The following is a 22,313-nucleotide window of genomic DNA, read 5'->3' on the forward strand; positions in this document are numbered from 1 at the left end:
GACAAAAGCCCCTCCATCTCATCTTATCTTGGCCAGCATGTGGTCTCAACTCTCCGTGCCCACATCTGTAAAATGGGGCCTGGACAGGCCCACTGCAGCGAGAATTGAGAGGATGAAAGGAGAAGTAGGCTGCCAAGCGCTCGGCTTGGGCCTGGCACAGCCAGGCACCAGAGGAACGGGACGGCTATGATGCCGACCTGGCAGCATCTTCCCAGCCCACCTGTGCCTGCCTCCAGGGACCCCTGGGGAAGAGGTCCAGGGTGTGCCAGCCTCACCTGAAAGTTTATGCCTCCTACACCCCTTACCCCGAAAGGACCCCCCGGGACCCCACGCTGTAGCCAGGGCCTCTGGGCAGTGCTGTGTCACATCTGGGGTTAAAGTCATTGTCACAATTAATGGAGCACCAAAGAGCCAGCCAGCTGCTCCCTGTCTGGTTCCTGCCAGGGACCTGGACAAATTAATCAGCTCCATCTGAGTCTGCTCCAGCCGCTCCACCAACGCCAACGGCCTGGCCTCGCCCTGCCAGCCCCAGGGGCTGCTGCAGACGCCCGGAGCGGCACGGATTCCTGGAGGCTGGTGCAAGGATGGAACGAGCCCTGTTCTCCACCTGGGCACCCCCGCCCCCCCGCCTTCTAAGCCCCGGTGCCCTCCTCCTCCAACCCCCGCCATTGCTCTGCAACTCTGTCCTCTGTCTGCAACAGAACGCACTGACCCTGGGGACTCCCCTCCCCTCCCTGAAGCTTGTGCTTCCCGTATGTGAAATGGGCTGGCGGTGCCGCCCCTCCCACCCACTCCAGGGGGTGCTGAGGCTCGGGTGAGACAAGGGAATGTGTCTCTCACCTAAGGCAGCGTTGGGTAGCGCCTGTTAATTCACTGGAAGCGATGGAACAGGTCCCAGGGTGCGGAGGGAGGGGCACGGCCTGGTGAAGAGCCTGGGTCCTGGGCCGGATGTCCCCCAACCTTCGCAGAGCTGCTTAGCCTCCCAAAGCTTCGCGTTTCTCCCAGGAAAATGTCCCTTTCATGCACCCTCACTGATGACAACTGCACGTAGCAGGTTCTGCGGTCGTCCCCGTGTTATAAACGGGGACGTGGAGGCCAGTGACCTGCCTGGGCCATACTGATTACAGGCAGCAGAGTACGGGCTCGTCCAGACCCAGCAGCACGCTTGGCTTCAGGCTGTGCGGCCTTAGCTGGCAACCCGGTCACTCTGCTGCTGCTGGAGACAGCCCTGCACAGCCCTCGCTCCCAGGCTGCTCACGAGCATTCAGAGTCAGAGGAACCTCATGGACCCCCAAGGACCACGTCCACAGGCTCCCTAGCCAGCTGGGCAGGAGAATCCCCTGGAAAGCTTAGGAAACAAAAGATTCCCAGGCACCTCCCCGGACCCCCCTGGACGCAGAGCCCTTTGCTAGCCTGGAACAGGGTCAAGGTCTAGAGTTTGGAAACCAGCGATCTCCCCCAGCCTTCTCGCCCCTCTGGCAAGCCCCATCTCCAGGCCCCATAAAGATGGAAGGTGGTCCCGGCTCAGCAGACAATGCTGGAGGGCCTCCCACCCTCTCACGATGAGGACAGAGACCAAAGAGGAAGGGGACTCAACGCAGGCTCTGGGCCCAACTGATTAGAGTTTGAGTCCATCCTTTGGAAACTGTCTGAAGGCAAGTTGTTCCTTGCTGCTCTGAGCCTCAGCTTCCTCCTCTGTGAAATGGGGTGGCTGGACCTACTCGCAGGATTGGTTGTGGGGATTAAATGAGATCATGTCTGTGAACTGTTCAGAGCTGTGTGAATATACATTACTTGTTCTAACCCCCCAACAGGATAAGATAACTCTGAGCCATGCTTTACAGCACCCTGCAAGCAAAACAACCTTAGATTTCCAGCACGATCAGCAGAAACACAAGTCCAGTCATGGTCCCACCTGATTAAAGCCCTTACAACTCCCTGTTACTCTAAAAACGCAGTCCTAAGCTCCGAGGAGGAGAGAGAGACAGAGACACCCAGAGCCCACCTGGGGCCAGGCCCACTCCTTCCTAGCTGCTGGGTCTCAGGGGAAAAGCTGACCCAGCCATCGGCCAGGCCGTCACCTTACTCAAGGGTCAGTCCCCTGCCATGGGCAGAGCTGGCTCAGTTTCTCAAGTCCCTTCACACCCTGCTCACCCCCCGGGAGACAGCCATCTGGGGTACACACAGAGGAGCAATTCACAGAGAGAAACTGAGGCCCAGGGAGGTTAAGGGACACCTCAAGGACCCAGCCTTTGCCCTTAGGCAGGGCTGACCTGCTCAGGCAGAAAGGCGTTCCCTCTGGGGTCTTGGGCCCACGTGGCCTGCCGTGAAGCTCCCTGAGGCCTGGGGCACGGGGGCTACTGACAGTGGACTCGGCTTCCTGCTGCCCGGAGACGAGAGCTCCAGAAGGAGAGGAGGGGGGCTCTAGCCTGCCCCCGCCACAGGCCACAAATGGCCTGGATGAAAAGTGAAGAAATACTCCCACTCCCTTCACAAATATTCACTCTTGATGTCCTTGTCACCATCATCGTTAACATTATGACCCTTGTCTCTGGAGCCGTGGAGGCCGGCGCTCGCGGAAGAAGTCACGTGTGTGTGACACGCCTGTGTCTGTGGCACGGATGTGTGTGTGTGTTTCTGCGCACGCGTGCAGGAGGAAATGTCTGTGACAGAACCATGACACACGCTACTGACAATGACAGTGATCGTACATTCAGTGAGGGCGCACCAGGTGCCAGGCACGGCGCCAAGACCAGGTGTCACCTCCCCTCAGCCTGACAGCAAAGCCCACGAGGTCGTCACATGCTCATCCCTCACCACAGATGGGGAACTGAGACTCAGGGAGTGAGGTGGCGACCACAGGGCCGCCCTGCTTGTCGGTGGCAGAACCGGGCCTCCGCCAGGCTCACGGATTCCCCCCAGGTCTGGATAAGAGAAGTGGAAGGTCGGGCAGTGCAGCCTGGAACCTGGGTGCCCTGGGGTTACCATGCCAGCTCCCCAGGAGGATGGGAGGGGTACCACCTGAGAGCCCAGAACCCACGGAGACCTGATGCGCTCAGCCCAGGGTCACCATGGAGCCCAGAAGAGCCTGGGGGCTTGGCTACAGTGGGTGCCGACGGTGCCACCCAGATGATTCTGATGGACAAGAATAACACGTGGGAGTCCCAGGGGCCCGGGTGGCTCCTGGTGAGGGCAGGGCATGAGGGAGGGGACCAATCCCGATGGGGTGAATGGCCTGACTGGGGCCCGTCGTGAATCTGCAGGCCCAGAACGGACATAAGGATCTCACACCTACGGCCTTAGACTTAAGAACCGGGAGCCCAGCACCAGGGTCGGTTCTGTAATCCCAGGGGTCTGCATGAAGAAAGGAAGGAAGGTAGGAAGATAGGAAGGAAGGGATGGAGGGAGGGAGGAAGGGAGGGAAGGGGGGGAAAGGAAAGGAGGGAGGAAGAGAAGGAGGGAATCAGCAGCTCTGTTTCTAATTGCTGTGTGGCCTTGGCTAAGTCCCTTCTCTCTGGGCGCCTGCTTCCTTTTGGTCTATCTGATGGTGACACTGGCCCCACTGCTGGTCACCTACCCCGTGAGCCGGATACGTGAGCCAGCCCCAGTCTCCGTGGATGGTGGACGTGTCCAGCAAGTTCACTGTAAAACAGGAGAGGAGAGAGCATCAGACCCCAGGACACCCTTCCGCAGTCCCACAGCACAGCCCGACCTGGCCACGCTGGTCTACTCTCAGCCCCGAACACGCCAGCTCCATGCCTCACTTCCCCGCTCCTTCGGGGTCCGCTTCAAGTAGTCCCTCTTGCCTGAAGCCATCCTCCACCACCTGGGCCCAAATGTGACCTTCCAGACCCCCGGAACACAAGCTGCCCCAAGCACTGGGCTTCCCCGGTTGGTGATACAGTGGGATGGCTAAGAGATGGGCTCGGGAGTCCAGGAGGCCCCGGGCCAGATCCCCAGCCCCGCCATGTAGGGGCTGTGTGTTCCCGAACAAGTCCCTACCCCTCCCTGAGCCTCAGTTTCCCCCTGTGAAAAATGGGCGTTACGGCGGGTCCTGCCTCCCAGGTGCTGTGAGGTCGGCCCCATCCTCACGTCACTCATGGGACACGCTGGCATTCAAAAGCCCCCAGCAAGATTCGCACCGTGAGGTCGTACCTTCTGCGGGAGGACTGGCCCCAGCTTTGCAATGGCCGGCGGCCCACAGGAGTTCGTCCTCTGAGCACATCGGTTGTGGGGGGGCCTAGAACAGTAAGAGCTGCCTCCCGGCCCTACTGTGCACTGAGCTCCGCGAGGGGCGCGTTAGATGCCTCCTCCGTAACCTGCACGGCGATGGGGCCGAGAGGTGGTGACTCTTGACTTCATTTGACCAGTGAAGACCCTGGGCCTTGGGGCCACGCAGGACCGTGCTCGCAGCCCCACCGGGGCAGGCGGCAGGGCTGGCTTCCAGAACACCCGCGGGGGGGGGACCACAGACGGCACTGCCAGCCTCAGCGGCCCGAGCCCAGGAAGCAGAACCTGTGAGCTGTCACTGTGGCTGGGAAGGAGCTGGGTCCTGAAAGGCAAGTCTATTCTAAGCCAGACCCCCGAGGGGTCGAGGGGGACCCCGCTTAGTCTCAACAGCACAACAGAGAAGACCTTGACTTTGGAGCCAGACAGGGCTGGGCTCAGATCGCAGTGCGGCTACATAGGAGCAGCTGACTTTGGCTTCTCTGACCCTGTTTCCTCACCTGTAAAATGGGGATAACAACATCTAGAGAGTAAACTGTAAAACCTGGAGTCGCTGCCTTATTAAAGCTAATTCCCTTTCCCCAAGTCCTGCCCCTCCTGCCTCTCTGATGAAAGCGTGCTAAACTGTTAAGAAATCGGGGTTTGAATCTCGATTGCTGTGTGTCCTCGGATCAGTCTCTTCACCTCTCTGGGCCCCTGCTTCCTTCGATCTATCTGGTAACGGGAGTATGAGAGGGCTCTTGGCTCCCCATTCCCAAGGCTTCCCGTTTCTCGCTCTCTTCTGCGCACCCCCTCTCCCAGCCCGCAATCACGGGCTTCCACCTAGGCTGGCTGGGGCAGGTTCCAGAGGGTTAACCGCTGGGGCCCTCCTGGAACTTTTCTGCAGGGACGCGGGGTGTCCTTCTGCCTGAAATTTGCATAGCTCTGTGTCTGCCCCTCAAAGATGGAGACAAGTGTCTTCAGGAAACGTTGGAGTGAAGATGCTCTTATTTGCTGATTTTCTCCCTCCTCTTACCCTCCCACCCCATTGTCAGGGACCCCAGAGGGGAGGCCAGCTGGAGAGAGCTTGCAGAACAAGGGGAGGGGCCTCTGCCCTCCTCCCTGGGTCCCCAGGGGTCAGGTGGGATCAGGGGATGGACCCAGTATCCGCAAAAGGATCTCCCCTCCCCAGCCGGCCCCACGCCAGGGGCGCAGGCAGAGAAGCCTTCCCGCCTCCCTCCCTCCCTCTCAGGCAATGGAGAGAAAACTGGGTCAGGCAAGCTCTCTCCTCCTGCTGGCTGGTGGGAGGGGGAGGGGGCCGCACTGCAGTTTCCCCCAGACCAGCAGAGCCTAGTCGGGGAGAGGATGGTGACGGGGGACCTGTGGGCTCCCCCATCCCAACCCACATTCCAGATGGGGTCTCAGAGCTGGAGGGCGCGTTCTCCAGTCCCCTGAACGCAGCTCAGACCTGCCCCTACCCCAGGGCAGTCAGCGCAAATGTCCACCACTTAGGCTCCTCCCCACCGGAGCTGCACGACTGGTGGGGCAGCCGCCTGCAGACCCCACTCTCCAGGCCCTTCCCACCCCGGAAACCTCACCACACTCACAGCTGATTTTTGATCAGCCAGCCAGGGGGCTCAGATAATCCAAAGATAAGTCAAAAGTCGATTCTATCGGATTTGGGAAGAGCTATAGGATTCTAGGGCTGTTTGTTCCAACTCCTTCCAGACGCTTCTCTGTCCCTGCCCTCCTCTCCTCTCCCTTTGTGCCCCTTCTTCCCTACCTCCCACGCCCTCCCCCTCCCATGGGGGGCTGGGGAGGAGACCCAGCATGCCTGTCACAGGCCTGCAGGGGATTGCTTGGGGGCCAGAGAGAAGCCCAGCCTGAGCCCCACTCCCCCTGCATCCCCTTGGAAACGCAAACCCTTCTGTTCACCAGGCCTGGGCTCACTCCCCCTCTTGCACTGCTGGCCTGTAGGTCTGTGTGCCATCCGTGAAGTCAATTCTCCTCTCTGGGCCCATCTCCCCATTTGCCAATGGGAGGACTGGGCTCATGGTCTCTCGGGCCTGCAGTGAAGCGAATCACTTAACCCCTCTGTGCTCAGTTTCCTCACCTGCAGGATGGCTGGAGGCATCCCTCTCAGGCCTACCCGCCCGGGCTGTTCTGGGCTGTTCTGGGAGATCAAACGGGTCCCTCTCCTGCTCTGAGAAGCACAGATAATTCCTAAGCCTTTCCTGTTCCACTGTGGAAAGCATTATGCGATTTCTTTTTTTTTCTCCAGCACCGTCACCTTCCCCCATTCCATTTCGCTGAGACTAATACTTAAATTGATTTACATTCCCCGAGGACGCAGCGCATGATGGTGAGGCTGGAGAATTCGGGTGGCCAGAGGATGTTAGCCAGGATGTGAACGCCTCGGCGATCGCCCCAAAGTGCTGGATGACCCACACCAGAGAGCGATGAGGGGCTACGAGCCTGGTGGGGCTCAGGGGGCAACTCTGCAGGTGTGGGGCCCTCTCCTGCCCCGTGAGGGACCTGGCACGGGGGCACTCGGCCAGGCCGGGGCACTGCCACGGTTGCAGAAGCCCATCTGGGAGCAAATATCCCTCCCTGAGCGCCCACAGTCTCCCTGGCCAATCCTGGCACTGCACCAGCCCAGGAATGATACTGGGAAGGACTCCTGGCCTTCGGGAGAGAGGGCTGGCCTTTGTGGAAAGTCTGCCCCAGGCTGTCCAGCCTGCATGGCCCACCCCCGCCCCGCTGTGGGTACTCTGCTGCATTGGCTGGACAGGCGAGGACTGGCCCTTGGACAATGCCTCCGTCTGCCCCGGACAAAGACATCCCCACCTGCCTCTTTCTGTGGCCCTTGCCTCTTCCCCAACCGCTGCCCCTCCCCTGGGCACATCCCCTCTCTCACAGGCCTGTCTTCTGCAGGTGAGCCTGCTCAAAGTCACCTCCCCCGCGGGCTCTGGGGTGTGCCAGTCTGCCATTCTGGAAGGTGCTGCCTCCTTCCCGGAGCAGATACCTGAAGCGAGGAGTTGAAGGGTGTACTGTCCAAAGCCCAGAGCCTCAATGTGGACCCCACAGCATCCCGCTGGTAAGACACTGTCCCCTCCCCCAACCCAAACCTGGGAGTCCCCAGGCCCTTGTGGCCCAATCCGGCCCTCTTCCCTACTCACCCGGCCCCCACCTCGATTCCCTCCCGGTGTCCCAGGAACCTGCGTCTGCTCACTAGCCACCCCAGCTGGCCCCGCTCTGCTGCGCCCTCACCTCACCTCTCAGCTCCCCTGCCGTAGTCCCTGCTCTGCTGGAGACTGACTTCATCTACGTGTGCATTTATTACGTGCACACGCATTTCCGCGGGCATGAATGCAAGCTTGGGGGTCTCGTTATACATGCAGTATCCGCCCAGGGCTGTGCGTGTTTTCATGTGCACACCTCTGTACGTGTGTGTGCACACGCGTGTCTGTGCGCATGTATGCTGGCTGCCCTTCTGTGTATCTGACTGTGGGTGACGTTGAGGTGCGGGGCGGTCCATGCATGGGAGTCTCTACAGGCCTGGGTCTATGTGTGTAAATCCGATGTGGGTCCGTGTGTGCATGTGTGCTTTCGGGGACGGCTGTGTCTCTGAGCTGTTCGTGCGTGAGGGGGTGGATCCTTGGTGTATCTGAGTGTGGATGAGGCGCACTGGCTCTGGAGCTCCCTCGCATGTGGAAGAAGTTCATCCTGCCAGGGTAAGAACACAGCTCTGGACCCAGGACACCAGCCCCTGGATCCTGCCCAGACACCACGCTGGGCCTCCTCTGGGCAGAGCTGGAGGAGCAGAGGAGATCCTAGGGGATGGGAGGTGGGGTGCAGAACAGAACCCAGGGCGGCATCCCGGGCTGGACCTGGACTTCAGTGGGGCTAATTGTACGTGTGTGTGTGTGCGCACACGCCTGTGTGTGCACGTGTGCTGATGTGAGGCCCTGGGTGTTGGGGGACCCTGATGGGTGCCTCTTCCCAGCCTTCCTTGCTCCTTCCCACCACCAGGAGGTCACCTCCCAGAACTTTTTTTGTTCTGAGTGTTCAGCCCACACTCCTCCCACCCCCCACCTCCCACCCCTGGGTCCCCTGAGTGGCTGGATTGCCCCCGCCTTGCCCCTGAACCAGACCCGGCTCTCCAGGGCCTTGCCTGCCTCAGCCCCTCTGCGGCCCCTCGGCCTGCTCCTCACTGTCCCCTCCTCCCAGGGCCACCCTCCTGCCCACCAGAGCTGCCCTTCCCCTCCAGCTGTGACTCCCCCCAGCCGTCCGGCCCTCCCACCTAAGACTCCCTCTCTGCCCCTCTGTCTGGCTTCCCGCAACCTGGTCCTGCTCTCTGCTCCTCCTTCCTTAGTTCTTGGTCCCCTCTCTCAAGGCCACCCCTGCCCTCTTCTTCAGCCTTCTGATCCTCATCTTGCATCCCTGTGTCCCTCTGTTCTCTGTCCTCTGTCCCTGCCATGTCCCCTGGTCCTGTCCCCTGCTCTGTCCCCTCTCTCCTCTATACCTCTTCTCTTGTCTTCTGTCCCCCCGTCCTGTTCCCTCATCCCCAGTGTCCAACCCTCAAATCTCTGTCTCCAGCTCTGAACCCCTCAGTCCTATCCTCCCTCGCCGTCCCCCAGACCCCGGGGGCCTCCGTCCCCCAACCTCAAGCCCTAGGGTCCCTGTCCCCCAGTCCTGTCCCCATCTCCATCGCGCTGTCCCTTGACCTCGGGTCTCTCCCGCGGTGCCATCCCTGTCCCCCGCCCTCCCAAGCCCAGGGATCCCAGCCCCTTTGGCGCTCAGGGTCCAGGGGAAGGAAGTTGAGCCTAGGGCAGCGGGCGCCGCGCCCTGGCCCCTCGGCCGCCCCCGCCCCGCCGCCGCTGCTGCTCACCTTCGCCGCGCGCCGCGGACACGCAGGTGGCCGTCGCTGCCGCTGCGGCCGTGACGACCCACAGGGCGGGGGGCAGGCGGCCCCAGGCGGGGGCCATGGCCGGGCCGGGCGGGCGGGGGCGCCGCGCACCCTCCAGCTCGGCCGCAGCGGCCGGCGCGTCGGCGCGCTCCCTCGCTCTCCCGCACACCCGGCGGCCGGGCGCACACCCCGGCGCACACGCCGGCACACAGCGCACACGCGGGCACCCGCGCCCGCCGCCGCCGCCGCCGCCCCGGGCGGGGGCCGGCCCGTCACGGCGCCGAGCCAATCAGCACCGAGGCGGGGGTGGGGGTGGGGGACACGGAGCCGCACCGCTGACACCGGCCCGCGGACCCCACCGCCGCACGTGCGCACGCTCGCACTCACCCGCCCGCACCTTCGGGGGGGCGGCGCGCGCCCCGCGCCCCACGTCCACACGTGGACTCGGAGGCGACGCGCGCGCCGAGCCGCGGTCAGGGCGCCCCCCGCGACACCGGGACACGCAGACCCACCGGGGGAGTCCCCGCGTGGACACTCACGCAGAAGCGAGGCATCCTCCCGCACACTCACGCTTACATGCATGGCCCAGACACACGCGCTCAAAGTGCCTGGCGCGGTGACACACTCCAGTGCACCCTCACTAGTTCCCGGGTGGAGGCTCAGAGACCCATCGAGAAGCACTTTGGGGAAAAACCCTCCCCCCACCCAACACCCTGATGACTGGGCACGAAGAAGGCACAGGCGAGTTACAGGAGAGTAAAGTGCAGTGGTCAGGAGCGCAGGCTCACACACTAGACATATGAGATTTTCAATCCTGGCTGTGCAGCCCTGGGCATGTTTCTTAACCTCTCTGAGCCTCAACTTCCATATCTGTAACACAGGAGGAGCAGTCTCTTTGTCCTAAGGTTGTTAGAAGAATCCTATTCAAGGACTCAGGTAAGGGTCCAGCGTCCTGCCAGGCACACTGCCGGGTGCACGGTAATGGCAGCTGTTCCTGGATGGTGGTGATTATCATTCCCTGTGTTTCCCTCCCCTGACTTCCCCCACCTCCAGTTCCATTCCCAGGAGTAGGGATCCCATCCTGGGAAGGCTACCGGCTGTGTGTAGAGGGCAGGGACGTGGGGGCTCCCTCCAGGGGCCCTGCCTACCACCCTCAAGGCCCCTGAGAACCTGGAGGGCCAAGCTGTCTGGGAGGCAGAGAAGAGACCTGCAGCTCCTGGGGGGCTGACCCTCAAGTGTGGCTAACCCCCAAGACCAGTCTGGCTCTGCCTCTGACTTAGCTGCCACAGCCCCCCGCTTAGCTCTCTCCAATGGCACTCCCAGCCCCAGGGCTCACCGGAAGAGTTGGTTGGACCCACGGCTGGAGGTGGCGTAGAATGATCCAGGCCATTTGGGGAGGGCGTGCCAGACCGTGCTTTAGGCGCTTATGAACTTGCTCTACTTTGAGCCTCGCACAGCCCTGCAGTGGAGGTGCAGCTAAGCAAACCGAAGCGAGGAAAGACCGTCATTCACCTTACATCACACAGCTGGTTACATGCTAGAGAGGAGCTCAGATCCAGACCTGCTGGACTCTCAAACCCACTTCTCTCCTGTGCCTCTTTCTTAATTACAGAAAGGGGGAAGAGAGCTCAAATTAGGAGCCCTTTCCTAGGACCAACTGCTCAGACCAACTGCCTCAAAGATGTAGTAAGCCCCCTGTTACCAGAGGCATTCAAGCAGACACTAGCTAAAGGCTGTTCATTGATGCTGTGAAGGGGGTGGGGGTTAAAGGGAGCAGATTGGACTAGACCCGGAAAGGCAAACTTGAATGCCCCCATGGGACAGGCGGGCAGCCTGATGAAACCCACTAGGGGAGTCTTCCCAGCTCTAGCTCACATCGCTGTAGGGATGGAGGCCTGATTTTCCATGCTTTCAAGAGAGGTTTTATAGCTGGAATTTGTATGTGTTATCTCCTAATATTTAAAGTCGGCAGCTAATGCAAACATTTTCATAACAATGCAGTGTGGTCAAGCCCGCGGTGGGGTGGCCACAGCTCCTAGGACTCTAGACCTCCCTGCAGGGCTCCTCACATAGACAAGTTCCTGGCTGGCTACTCGCTTTGGGGGCACCGGGGGAGTGGGCACGGCGGGACAGAAAACTGCACACAGAGTTCAGGATGCAGTCACCAGCCCTCGTGGGCACCGCCTCTCTGGCCAGGGGTCCCAGAAATATTTACTGATGCGAGGAGGCTTTGCTGGGGGCTGGGGTTCTGCATTTCCAGGTTGAGGTGGAGCCGGCTGGGCCTGGGTTTTGCCCGTATTGCGATCTTGTCCAGCTGGGGAATCCTAGAAGGACTCCATAAGCACGAGGGCTGGTTCTCTGTCGGGGGTGGGGGGTCTGCTCCATATTCCGAATCCTCTTTAGCAAAATTAGAACTGCATTTCACCTGAGTTCCGCGGGGGGGGGGGGGGGGTAAGCCGCTTGCTTTCGGTCATCTCCTTGCCCCCCAAACTTCTGGGATGCCCCAGCCCCGGTGTGTCCTGTCCCGGGTCCCTCCCTCCCACCCCTTCCCCTCTGCCTGTCCTGTGCTGCAAAGTAGCAACTTGCCTACCCACCAGTGGGAAGAAAGAAGCCATTAGACCCTTCTCCTAAAGAAATGGGCGTCTCAGCAGAGCCTTTGGGAAGATGGTGCCTTCTCTCCTCTCCTGAGTGGTCAGGCAGGCAGGGCAGCTGGGGAGGGCTCCGGGTGGGGGTGGGGGCAAGGCTTCCCCAGCATCCCTGTCACCGTCACTGTCCACACATCTCCCAGGCTAGACTCCACATCCCTTCTCTCATCCAACCCCTGCTTTTCCCCCTTTTCAAAGGCAAGGAGAGTGAGATTCGTGAGGACTGAAGGAGGGAAGCCGTGAGTGGGCTCTGAGATGGCTGTGGTTAGCTTGTCTCCCCTCCCTGACTGGATTCAGAGCCTCTTGAGGGCAGCGGCCTCTAAGGGTCCTGGTTGGGTGCTGCAGGAACTTTGCTGAGTGAATGAATGAATGAGCAGCCATCCGAGGGGCCCATGCCCCTCTGGCCAAGTGCTTGAGGCCTCCGTGGCCGAAGGCCCCTTCTGGGTGGCAGGACAGCTTGCTTTCTGGAACACCATGCAGGTGTGCTAGCCAGCCCTGCAGAGTGGGCTTGACCTCAACTCTGCGAGGGGCGAGTCTGAACAGTGCTCACTCTCTCCCACCAGCTCGTGGGCCCCTTGGGACCTCGCTCCAACTGGAACAGGCAAGGTGGGTGTGGAGCGGGGAGAAGGGACTTGGCCAAGCAGGGCAGCCTCTGACTTCTTCCTCCACTTCACGGCTCCTCCCCCAACCCACAACTTTTCGACTTTTCCATCCGGGAGTGGGAAGGGAGGTTTGCAGGGAGCATGACACAAGCCCCATGAGAGTCTCCATTTCCTGGGAGAAATACGCTCTCGGGAGTATTTCTTCTCACTTCACCTTTCTGAGCCTCAGTTTCCCCAACTAGATGAGGGTGATGAAGATATGCACCAACTCACAGGGTTGCTATGCGGCTCATGTGAGTTTCCCAGGTGCACACATGCTTGGAGCCTGTCAAGAGATCTGGGATGGGTAGGAGCTACTGTATTTGAGAGGTTGGGGCTGGCTCTGAGCAGTCCTACACCCCAAGGGAAGAACTCCATGGGGTGCCCCTTCAGGGACAAGTAGAAGGGATGCTCTGGCAGGAAATGGATGGGTGTGAGCGCTCGGAGTGGGGGCAGTGGTTCACCCCCACCCTAACCCCTGCCCTGGACGTCTTGTTGCCCTAGGTTGTCTCACCCAGGCTCCTGCAGAGCAGCCCACCCCACAGCCCTTCTCACTGTGGTTTTATTCTATGAGGGGGCGGGGGGGGGGGGGACACATTCCTCACCTTTGCATATAGAAACCTCAGCTTCTCCCCTGCCTGGAGGACGGAGCCCCTGGAGGTCTTAGGAAGAGCCAGATTCCTAGCATAAAGACCATGTTGCTTCCTCACTTAGGGCCTCAGTGTTCCCACCTGTAACGTGCCCACTGCACCTGTTTTCCCGAGTTGTAACGGGCACGGAGAGAGCGTGGTGCTGGCACTCCACTGTAGATATGACCCTGCCCAGGAACGTGCTCGCAGGCCAGAGGGGAGGCAGCCCCCAGGGAAGAAGTAGTTCACATGACACGGGAAAGATTCACCCGGAACACGGGCAATGTCTTTACGCTTCGTACTTTGCCTCTAGAGCCGGGGCAGGAAAGCCTGAGACAAACCTGTCGGATAGAAATAGAGCGCATGCCACGCTTGTAATTCACTTTTTTTCTAGCATCCATATTACAAAAGTAACAAGAAATAGGCCACATCGAACGTCATAATGTATTTGTTGAGTGAATGTTGCCTGGTATGCAATGTTAATTTACTAACCCATTCACTAATTCAACAACTCTGTGCGAGCCCCTCCTGGGGCACCGCGCCAGGTGCTGGGGTGAAGACGGTGGGGCCACACGGACATTCTCGCAGAGCCTCAGCCTACCAGGGAAGCAGATAATTAACGAGGCAATTACAAAATCCCTTTCCACATAAGGGAATATTTCAGAAACTAGGAAAACTTAAAATAAAATTTACAATTTAAAATATTTCTCCAAAAAAAAGTCCTCCTTAAGCAGAAAATACTGAATGTAATTGAGCCCTTGCTCGGTGGCTCAGAATCATCCCTGTGAACAAAGAATCCTTGAATATTGATGTGGAAAAGGACTTCGAGACGAGTTCGTCCCAGCCACTGGTGGGGGGACAGTGTAGGAAGGAGGTGCCTGCAGGACCACCGGTGGCGGTGGCCGGCCCACCGGCCTTGTGGACAACGTGACCCCGGGCTTCTCTGCTCCCCTAGTGTGACCGCGTCCTCCCCGGCTCCCCGGCTCCCCGCTACCTTCTCTCTGCGGCTGGGCTCCTGCCTCTGCCGGTTCCCAGCTGCCTCCTGAGCTGCTGCTTCTAATGTGGACAGAAAGAACATGCATGCTGTTAGAATTGTGCAGAGAGTAAGACTCAGTGGGCTCTAAGCGAGGGACTCCCCTGTTAGTGGAGAGCGAATTCAGTGTCGGGGAGCTGGCGGCTCAGAGGTCTCTTCCGGTGTCTCTGGCTGTTCTCAGGGTGTTTGTTTGCAGGTTGGAGGGTAAAGGAGGTGTTGTTATAAATACCTAAGAGGCTTATTAATGGCCGGGCATGCACGGACTAATTGCTTCCTCCTGTTTCCATATAATCAATCACTTGTTTGGAGCCACAGCAGAAGGGGGCGGGGGTTGGGGAGGACAGCACTGGGACGGCCTCCGAGGTCTTATTCCTAGTGTGCAAGTCTTTCCTGTCCCCAGAAACCAAACCACTCCATCCCTTTGTCCCTCGCTCCCCTGGCCTATGCTCCCTCCCTCTCTCCCCTCCTCTCCCAGGAAGCTTCTTGAAGGAATCAGTAGTGCAGACACTACTGCTTTCTCTCTCAGTCCCTTCTCAACTCTTATCACCTCCACCGTGCCTCAAACACACGTGCCCCAGACCCGCGCACCACGGTTCTCTGCCCCGTGCCTGGGCTTGGCCGGCGTTACCGTCTACCCAGCGGCACAAGTCAGGAAACTGAACTTTGTCTCCGTACCTCCTTCTCCATCAGCAGAGTACCCGGGACATCCCAAATCCTTTGATTTTACCACCAAAACACACCTTAAATCCATCTGCTCCTCACCATGGCCACCAGCCTGGTCTGAGCCCCCGTCACCTCTCGCCAGGATGGCTGGCCTCCGTGCACCCTCCCTGGTCCCTTCAGTCACTCCCCATACTGCAGCCGGAGGGCCATTCGGTGCCAAAGATCATGGTCAGCCGCTGCCCCGCACCTTCCCCTCCCCTGAGTAGAGCCTTTCCAGAGCCTTCCACTCTTCTCTCTGGATAAAGACCCAAATCCTCATCACACCTGCAAGCCCCAGTCCAGGTGGTGTGGACCCTGGCACCTCTCCAGGCACCTGCTCTTCCCCTCTGTGCTTTCTCGAATGTACCGTGCCCCCTCTTGCACACAAACTTTGTTCTCGGGTCCCTCTTCTGGAACATTCTCCTACTTCTGTACCCCTGTTCATGCTCAGGGAGCCATGCCTGAGCCCTGGCCCAGGTCAGCGCTCTCACAGAAACTTGCCCATGTCCATCAGCAGCCTGGGCTCAGTTCGGAATCCTACCTGCCCATGTCTGATTCCTTGATTCCAGCCACCGTCCTGTGAGAGCAGGGACTGCCTCTGCTCCTGCTGGGCACCAAATCTTCAACCCCTGGCACACGGGCAGCCCTCTGTGGAACTTCCCGCCCCATCCCTGACTTCCTTTTGAGCCCTGGCCTGGAACTAGAGCTAGATTCCCTTTGCCACTAACTGCGTAAGAGACTTTAGACACATCTCGCTACATCTCTCGGGTGCTGCTCGGCCTGGGGGAAGGTCTCTCAAGTCTCCCGACATCTAGGATGACATGGCCCACTATTCGCTACACCTGTTAATCTTAACAACAGCCCTCTGAAGTAAGTTCTATTATTATCTATACTTCATAAATGAGAATAATGGGAGGTGGGGGCAGGTGACATATTTGTCCAAAATGCCACAGCCACTAAGTGGCAGGCTTGGATTTGAACTCAGATCTGTGTTTCCAGAGCCCACTCGCTTAGTTGTGAGGCATTGGAAGTGGGGAGACTGGTGGGTGCTCAGAAGAGGGGAATGTTCAGAACTTGGGGTTGGTCTCAGGGAGGGAGAAAGCCGATGCCCCTTTGGCTGTTGATGTGTGGGTTACCTGGTGGGTGTGCTGACCCTTCCCTAAGCCCCTCAGGCTTCTGGGGGAAGGTAAAGGATCTCACGGCCCCGAGGAGAGGCCACTGCTGGGCAAACCACGGGGATGGGGCAGGGAGGTTCTGCCAAGTCTGGGGTCTGCAGGGCCTCCCACCCTGGGGGAAGGCTGGATGATTGGGCCAGGCCTGGGGCCAGGGCCACAGGGGCCCGACCTCTCAGCTTGACCCTGGGTGGAGCAGGGCCCCTCCCTACAGAGTTTCAGGAAGATGGGGCTCCTGGCAGCAGGTGGGGGAAAGTCTCTAAATGTGTTGGGAGGCAGCAAAGAGCTTGGGCTCTGGAGTCAGACCTGGTTGGGATCCCAGGCCTGCCCCTTGCTGTGTGCTCTGTGGCTTCAGGAAATCACCTCCCCTCTCTGAGCCTCAGGCCCTGATCTGTCAAATGGGACACCACCACTTGCCTTCATATTATGAAGATTGAAAGCGTTCCTGGTACACAGTAGGTCCTCCTGCCTCTCAGCCACCCCCCACTCCCTCCCCAACCCCAAGACCTCCCTCAGGGAACAGGAGGGATCAGCCATGGCTCATTATCAGAAAGAGGAGTATTAATATCCCTGATATTAAAAAATAACCTTATCATCATTCTGCCTTGTCGGGCGGAGATGAGCCCACATCAGCATTCTGACAGATGGGAACAGCTCTCTGTGTTTGCGGGTGTTTGCGGGAGAGAGAGACAGAGAAGGAGAGAGGGAGGCAAGGAGGGAAGGAGAGAGGGAGGGAGAGCGGGAGCACACAGTGTGTGTGAGAGGGGGAGCATGGGTGACAGTGCCTTGTGGGTGGGGAGGCCGGGGCTGTGTGGGTGTGAGTGTGTAGGCGGGGGTGGGGGTGCTGGTGGCATCTCTCCAGAGCAGAGGAATAGTTTTAGGAGGGTGACTTGGTAATACCCATTATTGAAAGTATTGAAATGCTAAGCAGCTCTAAAGATCTCTGTCTGATTTTCATTAAAGCTGCTGAGGCGGAGGGCTGGCGGGGGGAGTTCTGATGACGGGGGTGAGCCAGGGGCAGGACCACACGGAGGCCACCTTTCCAGCCACCACCACTACTACCACCGCCACTAGTCACCACGGCCCAGGGGAAACCATGGCCCTGCGTTAGGCCATCCTGGGCGCTGAGCAGCCAGATGGCTGAGCTGAGCCGAGGGGGGCCACCCCAGTGCTCTGTGTGGGCCGATCACCCTCGCCCTTCACCCCCCACCTCCATGCTCCTCTGTCGTAGGAGCAAGGAACCCCTGTCCCATTCCTTCTGCCCGTGTTTTCTGAGCCCGGGCAGTGCTGGGGCAGGGGCTGGGGGGTGAACTCTGGGAACTGCTAGTCTGACCTCGACTAGGTCATTTCCTGGTGCTGGGTGGGAACTCCGAGAAGCTAAGGAAGGGTCAAAAGGAAGGATTGCTGAACAGCATGGTGATGGTGTAATGTGGGGAGGAGGAGGGGCATAGTCACAGGCCCAGAGAGGGCAGCCGACTTCCCCAAGGTCACACAGCCAGCAGCAAATGTGGGACCAGAACCCAGTTGCCCGGCTCCTCACTCGGTGTTCCACACAAGACTGTCTCACTCTGGAGCAGCCAGTACATGGAGAAAGGGCAGGGATGTGGGTTTGCTCACAAGTCAGCCTTGGGCGACGCAGAGTGGGGGAGTCTCTGTCCTGCTCCCCAGCAGGGCAGGAGAAAAGAGTCAGCTGGAAGAGGTCCTCATTTGTGGGGTACCCATGGTGGACTGGCTGCTTTGCAGTTCCCCTCTCCTCTAGTAACCCCACTCCAAGGCTTCAGGGGTACCGTGTCTCTTACACTATGCTCCCAGAAGGCTCAGAGGGGCAAAGCAAGCTGTCCAAGGTCACCCATCCAGGAAACAGCCAAACTGAGAGGTGAACCCAAGGGTATCAGACCCTCAAATCTGGGTTTGTTGCCCTCGGCCAGACAACTCCCTGGGGGCAGGTTTCTTGGGAAGGAGACAGAGTGTAACTTGGAAGCTGGAGCCCCTCCGTTGCTTGGGGTCACCTAGAAGGAGCTCCCAAGTGTCTAGTTTGATTTGGCATTGTCCCCAAAGCAGATTTACCCCCTGGGATGCAAGTGGAAGGGGGCTTGAGAGCCCAGGGCTGCTGGGGGCCCACGCCGTTTGAATTCTAGCCAGGCTGTTCCCGCTCCTGGCCCAAGGTCATTTGTTCGGGAAGAAAGCAGCTTCGCAGCCCTGCGTGCCCCGCCCTCCCCGCTCTGAGCTGGGAGCTGGGGGAGGCTGAAGGACACTGTTCCTGGTGAAAGCAGATTACCCCGCGAGTGTGAGGGGCCGGCTGGGCGGGATGGCACTGCGGTGACAGGTCCATCAGGCACCTCTCCGAGGGGATGTTTCCTGGGGCTCCCGGTGACAGGCCCGGGCTGCGGAGGGAGCGCTGATGAGGTGGAGACAGCCTGGCCCCATGGCTGGGGACAGTGATCCAGCTCTGGCCTCCGGGCAGGGCCTCAGGCTCTCCGACGCGTCCTCCCTGAGAAGCCCCGGGAATCACCCAGCCCCCGGTCCGGTCCCAGCTACGGACCATTCACTGTATCTGTCCCCTCTTCAGCTCTATCCCCTGCCCCGCTCCTGGTCACCACCTCCCTGCCTCCAGGTGCCCCCACCCTCCAACCCGGCTCCCACCCACAGCCAGGGGAATCTTTCTGAAACACCACACGCCCCTGCGGACCACCGACCGACCGCCTGCAGCAAGCCCACTGCCGCGGGAGAAGGCTCCGCTCCTCGGTCTGCAAAGCCAAGCTCTTGGTGGTCTGGCTTCTGCCTCTCTCTGGGGCTACAGCTCATACTCTTCTCTCTCTGCTCCAGGCCTTTGCACGGGCTTCTCCTTCCTCCTGGCACCCTGCCGCCTCCCCATGGGGCCTAACCTCTACTTCTCCCGAAAGTCTCAGCTTGGACTCACCTCCTCCTTGAGGCCTTCCTTGAACAGAAGCCCTGCAGTCTGGCTTAGGCCCCCCCAGGTCCCCGGCACTTACCCCTTCGTCATCCTTCCTGTGCTGACGGCTGGCTGTGGCAGACTCATGAGTGCAGAGCATGTGCTAAGCGCCCACATTGCTTCATTCCCTCCTGGCTCTGACCAGAGCGTGGCAAATGCCCCTGTGGCCATCTCCCCCAGCAAACTGGGGCGCCTTCTCTTTACCCACTTTATAAAGCGGGGGGAGTGATTGCTCAAAGGCACAGCAGGTAAGTGGCGGAAGTGAACCAAGAATTCCAGGATCCTGGCTGTCCAGACTCGATGCCACATCCCACCCCTGGTATCTCAGCGCCTGGGGGCTGTTCCCCGGTTCTGGCTGGAGGTCAGCCCTGTTCAGCCAGGCTTTGGCAGGGACCAGCCCCCCACCCCACCCCGGCAGCCTCTGAGCAGCTGCCCATGGAGGGTGGGGGTTGGGGGGTGGGAGGCAGGGGCAGGGAGGAGCTGAGGCTCCCAGGGCAGCTGGGAATCCACAGCGTGTCCCCTCTGGCTCTCCTGGCCCCATTTCTACAGCCCCTCAGCAGATCCTGGAGTTCCTGACCTCGCTCGGGCCTGACCTCTGGGCTTCCGTGGGGATCTCGCCTCCCTCATGCAATCCCATCTCTACATTTCAGACTAGCCTCTCAGCCCCACCTCCCCCCAGCTCGCAGGCTCTGTGTGGTGGCTGGAGGGGGAGGATAAGCATTTCTGACCCTGGATCCTTCCAGAAGCCCTGCCCCCAGGCCCTCAGTCTGGCCTTAGGCTTTTTCTGTCGGCCTGTTCCCCCCACCAGAGCTGCAAACCCCAACGTGGAGCTTAGCGCTCTGGCCCCACCTCCTCTCCCCACCGCTGCTGAGGGGCTGGGGGCGCTGGGGATGATGAAGTCGTCTCAGAAGGAAGAAGCTAAAGATGTAAACGCGCCCGTGAAATCCCCGATGACAGCCGTGACCACTGTGGCTCCAGCCATTAAACACGGAGCTTTAACGGCCCCTGAAATAACACCTGGGGCACTTGTCAGCAGCTCCCGCTCATCACGTGTGCAGGCTGTGTACACGTGGGCACACGTGTGTGTGCCCGGGCGTGTGTGCACACGCAGGCTCAGGTAGCATCACAAAGGGTGGGCTTGGGGACCCAGGGGAATGGTTCCAATAGTCCCCTCGGGCCTAAGGACGGGAGACGGGTGCTTCCCTCCCGGCTGCCCCGTCTTTCGCACTTTGTGCTTGCGTGCTCACCATCCCCTGCATCCTGCCCGGAGGCCTGATGTGGGTCAGATGCTGTTTAATACCCATGCCTCCTCCCGCCCTAGGGCGCAGGGTCCCAACACGCAGCGTGGTGCCCGGCCCGCAGCAGGCCCGGGACACGGGCACTGGTGGGAGACAGTCAGTTGCCCAAGCATCGAGGAGGTTTCCTGACAACCTCGTGCCTTGTCTGAGGCCCACGCAGCGGGGTCGAAAGCCCTGCCTGGGGAGTCTGGGCCCTGAGTTCTGGCCTTGCCACTCACTCCTGCGTGACCTTGGCCTCCTGTGTGACCAAGGCCTCCCCCTGTTGGGCATTAGTTTCCTTATCTGAAAAGTCCCTGGCCTGCCCTGGTCATGGAGCCTCAGAGCCTGGGAGAGGAGGGAGCTCGGAGCTCAGTGGGCACTCAGGGCTGAGGAGGCTCCACGAGGGGCGCTTCCTCGGTCGGCAATCATCTGTCTCCACGCGGCACTTAGCAAAGGTGTGTGGAACATACGGGGGAGGGTTGGTTAGGCTGAAAGTAGCCACCAAATCCTGTAAGAGTGAATTTGCAGGAAGCATTGAGGAATCTCTTCTGGGTCAATTGCCCACCAAGAGTTCTGTGTCCTGGCTCTTGTTTTCCTCTCCAGGCGAGGGTCTCACCACCCCCACTTTCCCACTCAGAGCAAGAATTACTCTGAACTTTCAAGTCCCCCCCACCCCTCGGCGGGTACACTCCTCTTCCCTTGCCCTGTCCCCTTGCCCAAGGACCTCACCGTCAGCCTACTCAAACTTCTGGTCTCCAGAAAGCCTTCTCTGGTTCCCCACATCTGGGTGAGGTGTGTCTTCATGCTTCTCAGCCTTCTCAGCTTCTGCCCTCACAGAACGTACCGCAGTGACGTGTCCTTGCCGGGCCCCATTTCTCCTCTCCAGGCACCTGGGCGCGTGGGGGGCCGAGGGTGGTGTCTCCTTGCAGGCTGGCCCGGCGCATGTGGGCCCTGAGATGGACTTGCTGAAGGGACGAATGACCCAAGAGCAGCTCAGGGTTGCAGATCCTGGCATACACTCCTGCGGCTCCCACTGGTTCCCACTTCATGACGGTGGTGTCCCCCTGGCTCTGCAGGCACCTGCGGACCTGCCACATGTGGCCAGTTCTGGGGCCAAGACGCCTTCTGTGGGAGCCCAGGGCTGCAGGTGGGCTCAGCTGGGGCACCGTCCTTCTTCAGTGCCAGGCATGGGGCCAGTGCAAAAAAGCCGGCCTCTCTCTCCCACCCACGAGGGCCTCCGGGCCCCATCTTCCATCTGACTCAGTTACTCTCCACCTTCCCAGGGGTCACCTGGCATCGATACGGCAAGCAGGGTGCCGAGGACTTTTATTTGCAAGTTCCTGAACAGAAAACTACCTGTCCTTGCCTGACGGTAGCTTGTAATAAGACCACACTGCAAGGGATTATCTGCGGTGGAAAAGGTCAGGCTGGTGGGGGACAGGTCACGGTGGAAAAGCAGGGAGGCCCTTCTGGAAGGTCTGATGACTCCAGGCAGGCCGAGGGAATGGTGACGGGCCCTCGATCGGCAGGCCGCAACTCCCAAAAGGGACTGACAGGAAGGCAAGCAGAGGGCTGCCAGGGGAAATTGAAGAGCCGTCAGGTGGCAAGGGGCAGGCTCAGGACAGAAGTCCAGACCCTGGGGTTGGGCACAATGAAGGATGCCAGGATGGGAGGATGCGCGGGGGGGGGGGTGGGCAGTCGGTAGGGAGGAGGCATGAGCAAGCTACGTAACCTCTCTGGCCCCGTTTCCTCATCTGTAAAATGGGGATACCAGTAGCTTCCCCACGGGTAGTCATGAGGATGAAACGAGCTTTCATAGACACAGCTTGGAGCAATGTCCCATGGGAGAGCTTGTGCGGTGCTGCGATGGCCGTTGCCCACACCCCTCCGGGCTGCTGCTGTTGTTAGAGGAGTGGTGATCATCGCCTGAGCAGCGACGGCGTGCAGGCGCCACTGTGTAGGAGCTCGCTTCGTTCCCATCACACTGTGTGCAAATTCTTTCATCCCGGCTTGTGGAGGAGGCCCAGAGAGGTGGTCCCTTGCCCCGGGTCACACAGCAGCAGCAGAGAGCCAAGGACCCCAAAGCAGAGTCTGTGGAGAGCCCACACTCTCCCCAGGGCCTCAGGCTCTCTGCCCAGGCTCCTTC

General features: G+C 59.9%; 1 protein-coding gene across 1 annotated transcript in view; it reads right to left on the reverse strand.

Moving 5' to 3' along the window:
- Positions 1-9,194, reverse strand: part of EPHA8 (EPH receptor A8) — a 35,480-nt gene extending 26,286 nt beyond the window's left edge. Inside the window, exons 1-2 of the mRNA XM_045782346.2 lie at positions 9,098-9,194; positions 3,578-3,642 (exon numbers count right to left, since the gene is read on the reverse strand). Of these exons, the coding sequence (XP_045638302.2) occupies positions 3,578-3,642; positions 9,098-9,194 (162 nt within the window). The remainder of the gene's footprint in view (positions 1-3,577; positions 3,643-9,097) is intronic.
- Positions 9,195-22,313: the final 13,119 nt, after the last annotated feature.

This window comes from Ursus americanus, chromosome 33 (assembly GCF_024610735.1).
Source record: "Ursus americanus isolate L20-20 chromosome 33, mUrsAme1.1.p, whole genome shotgun sequence".
NCBI lineage: Eukaryota > Metazoa > Chordata > Mammalia > Carnivora > Ursidae > Ursus > Ursus americanus.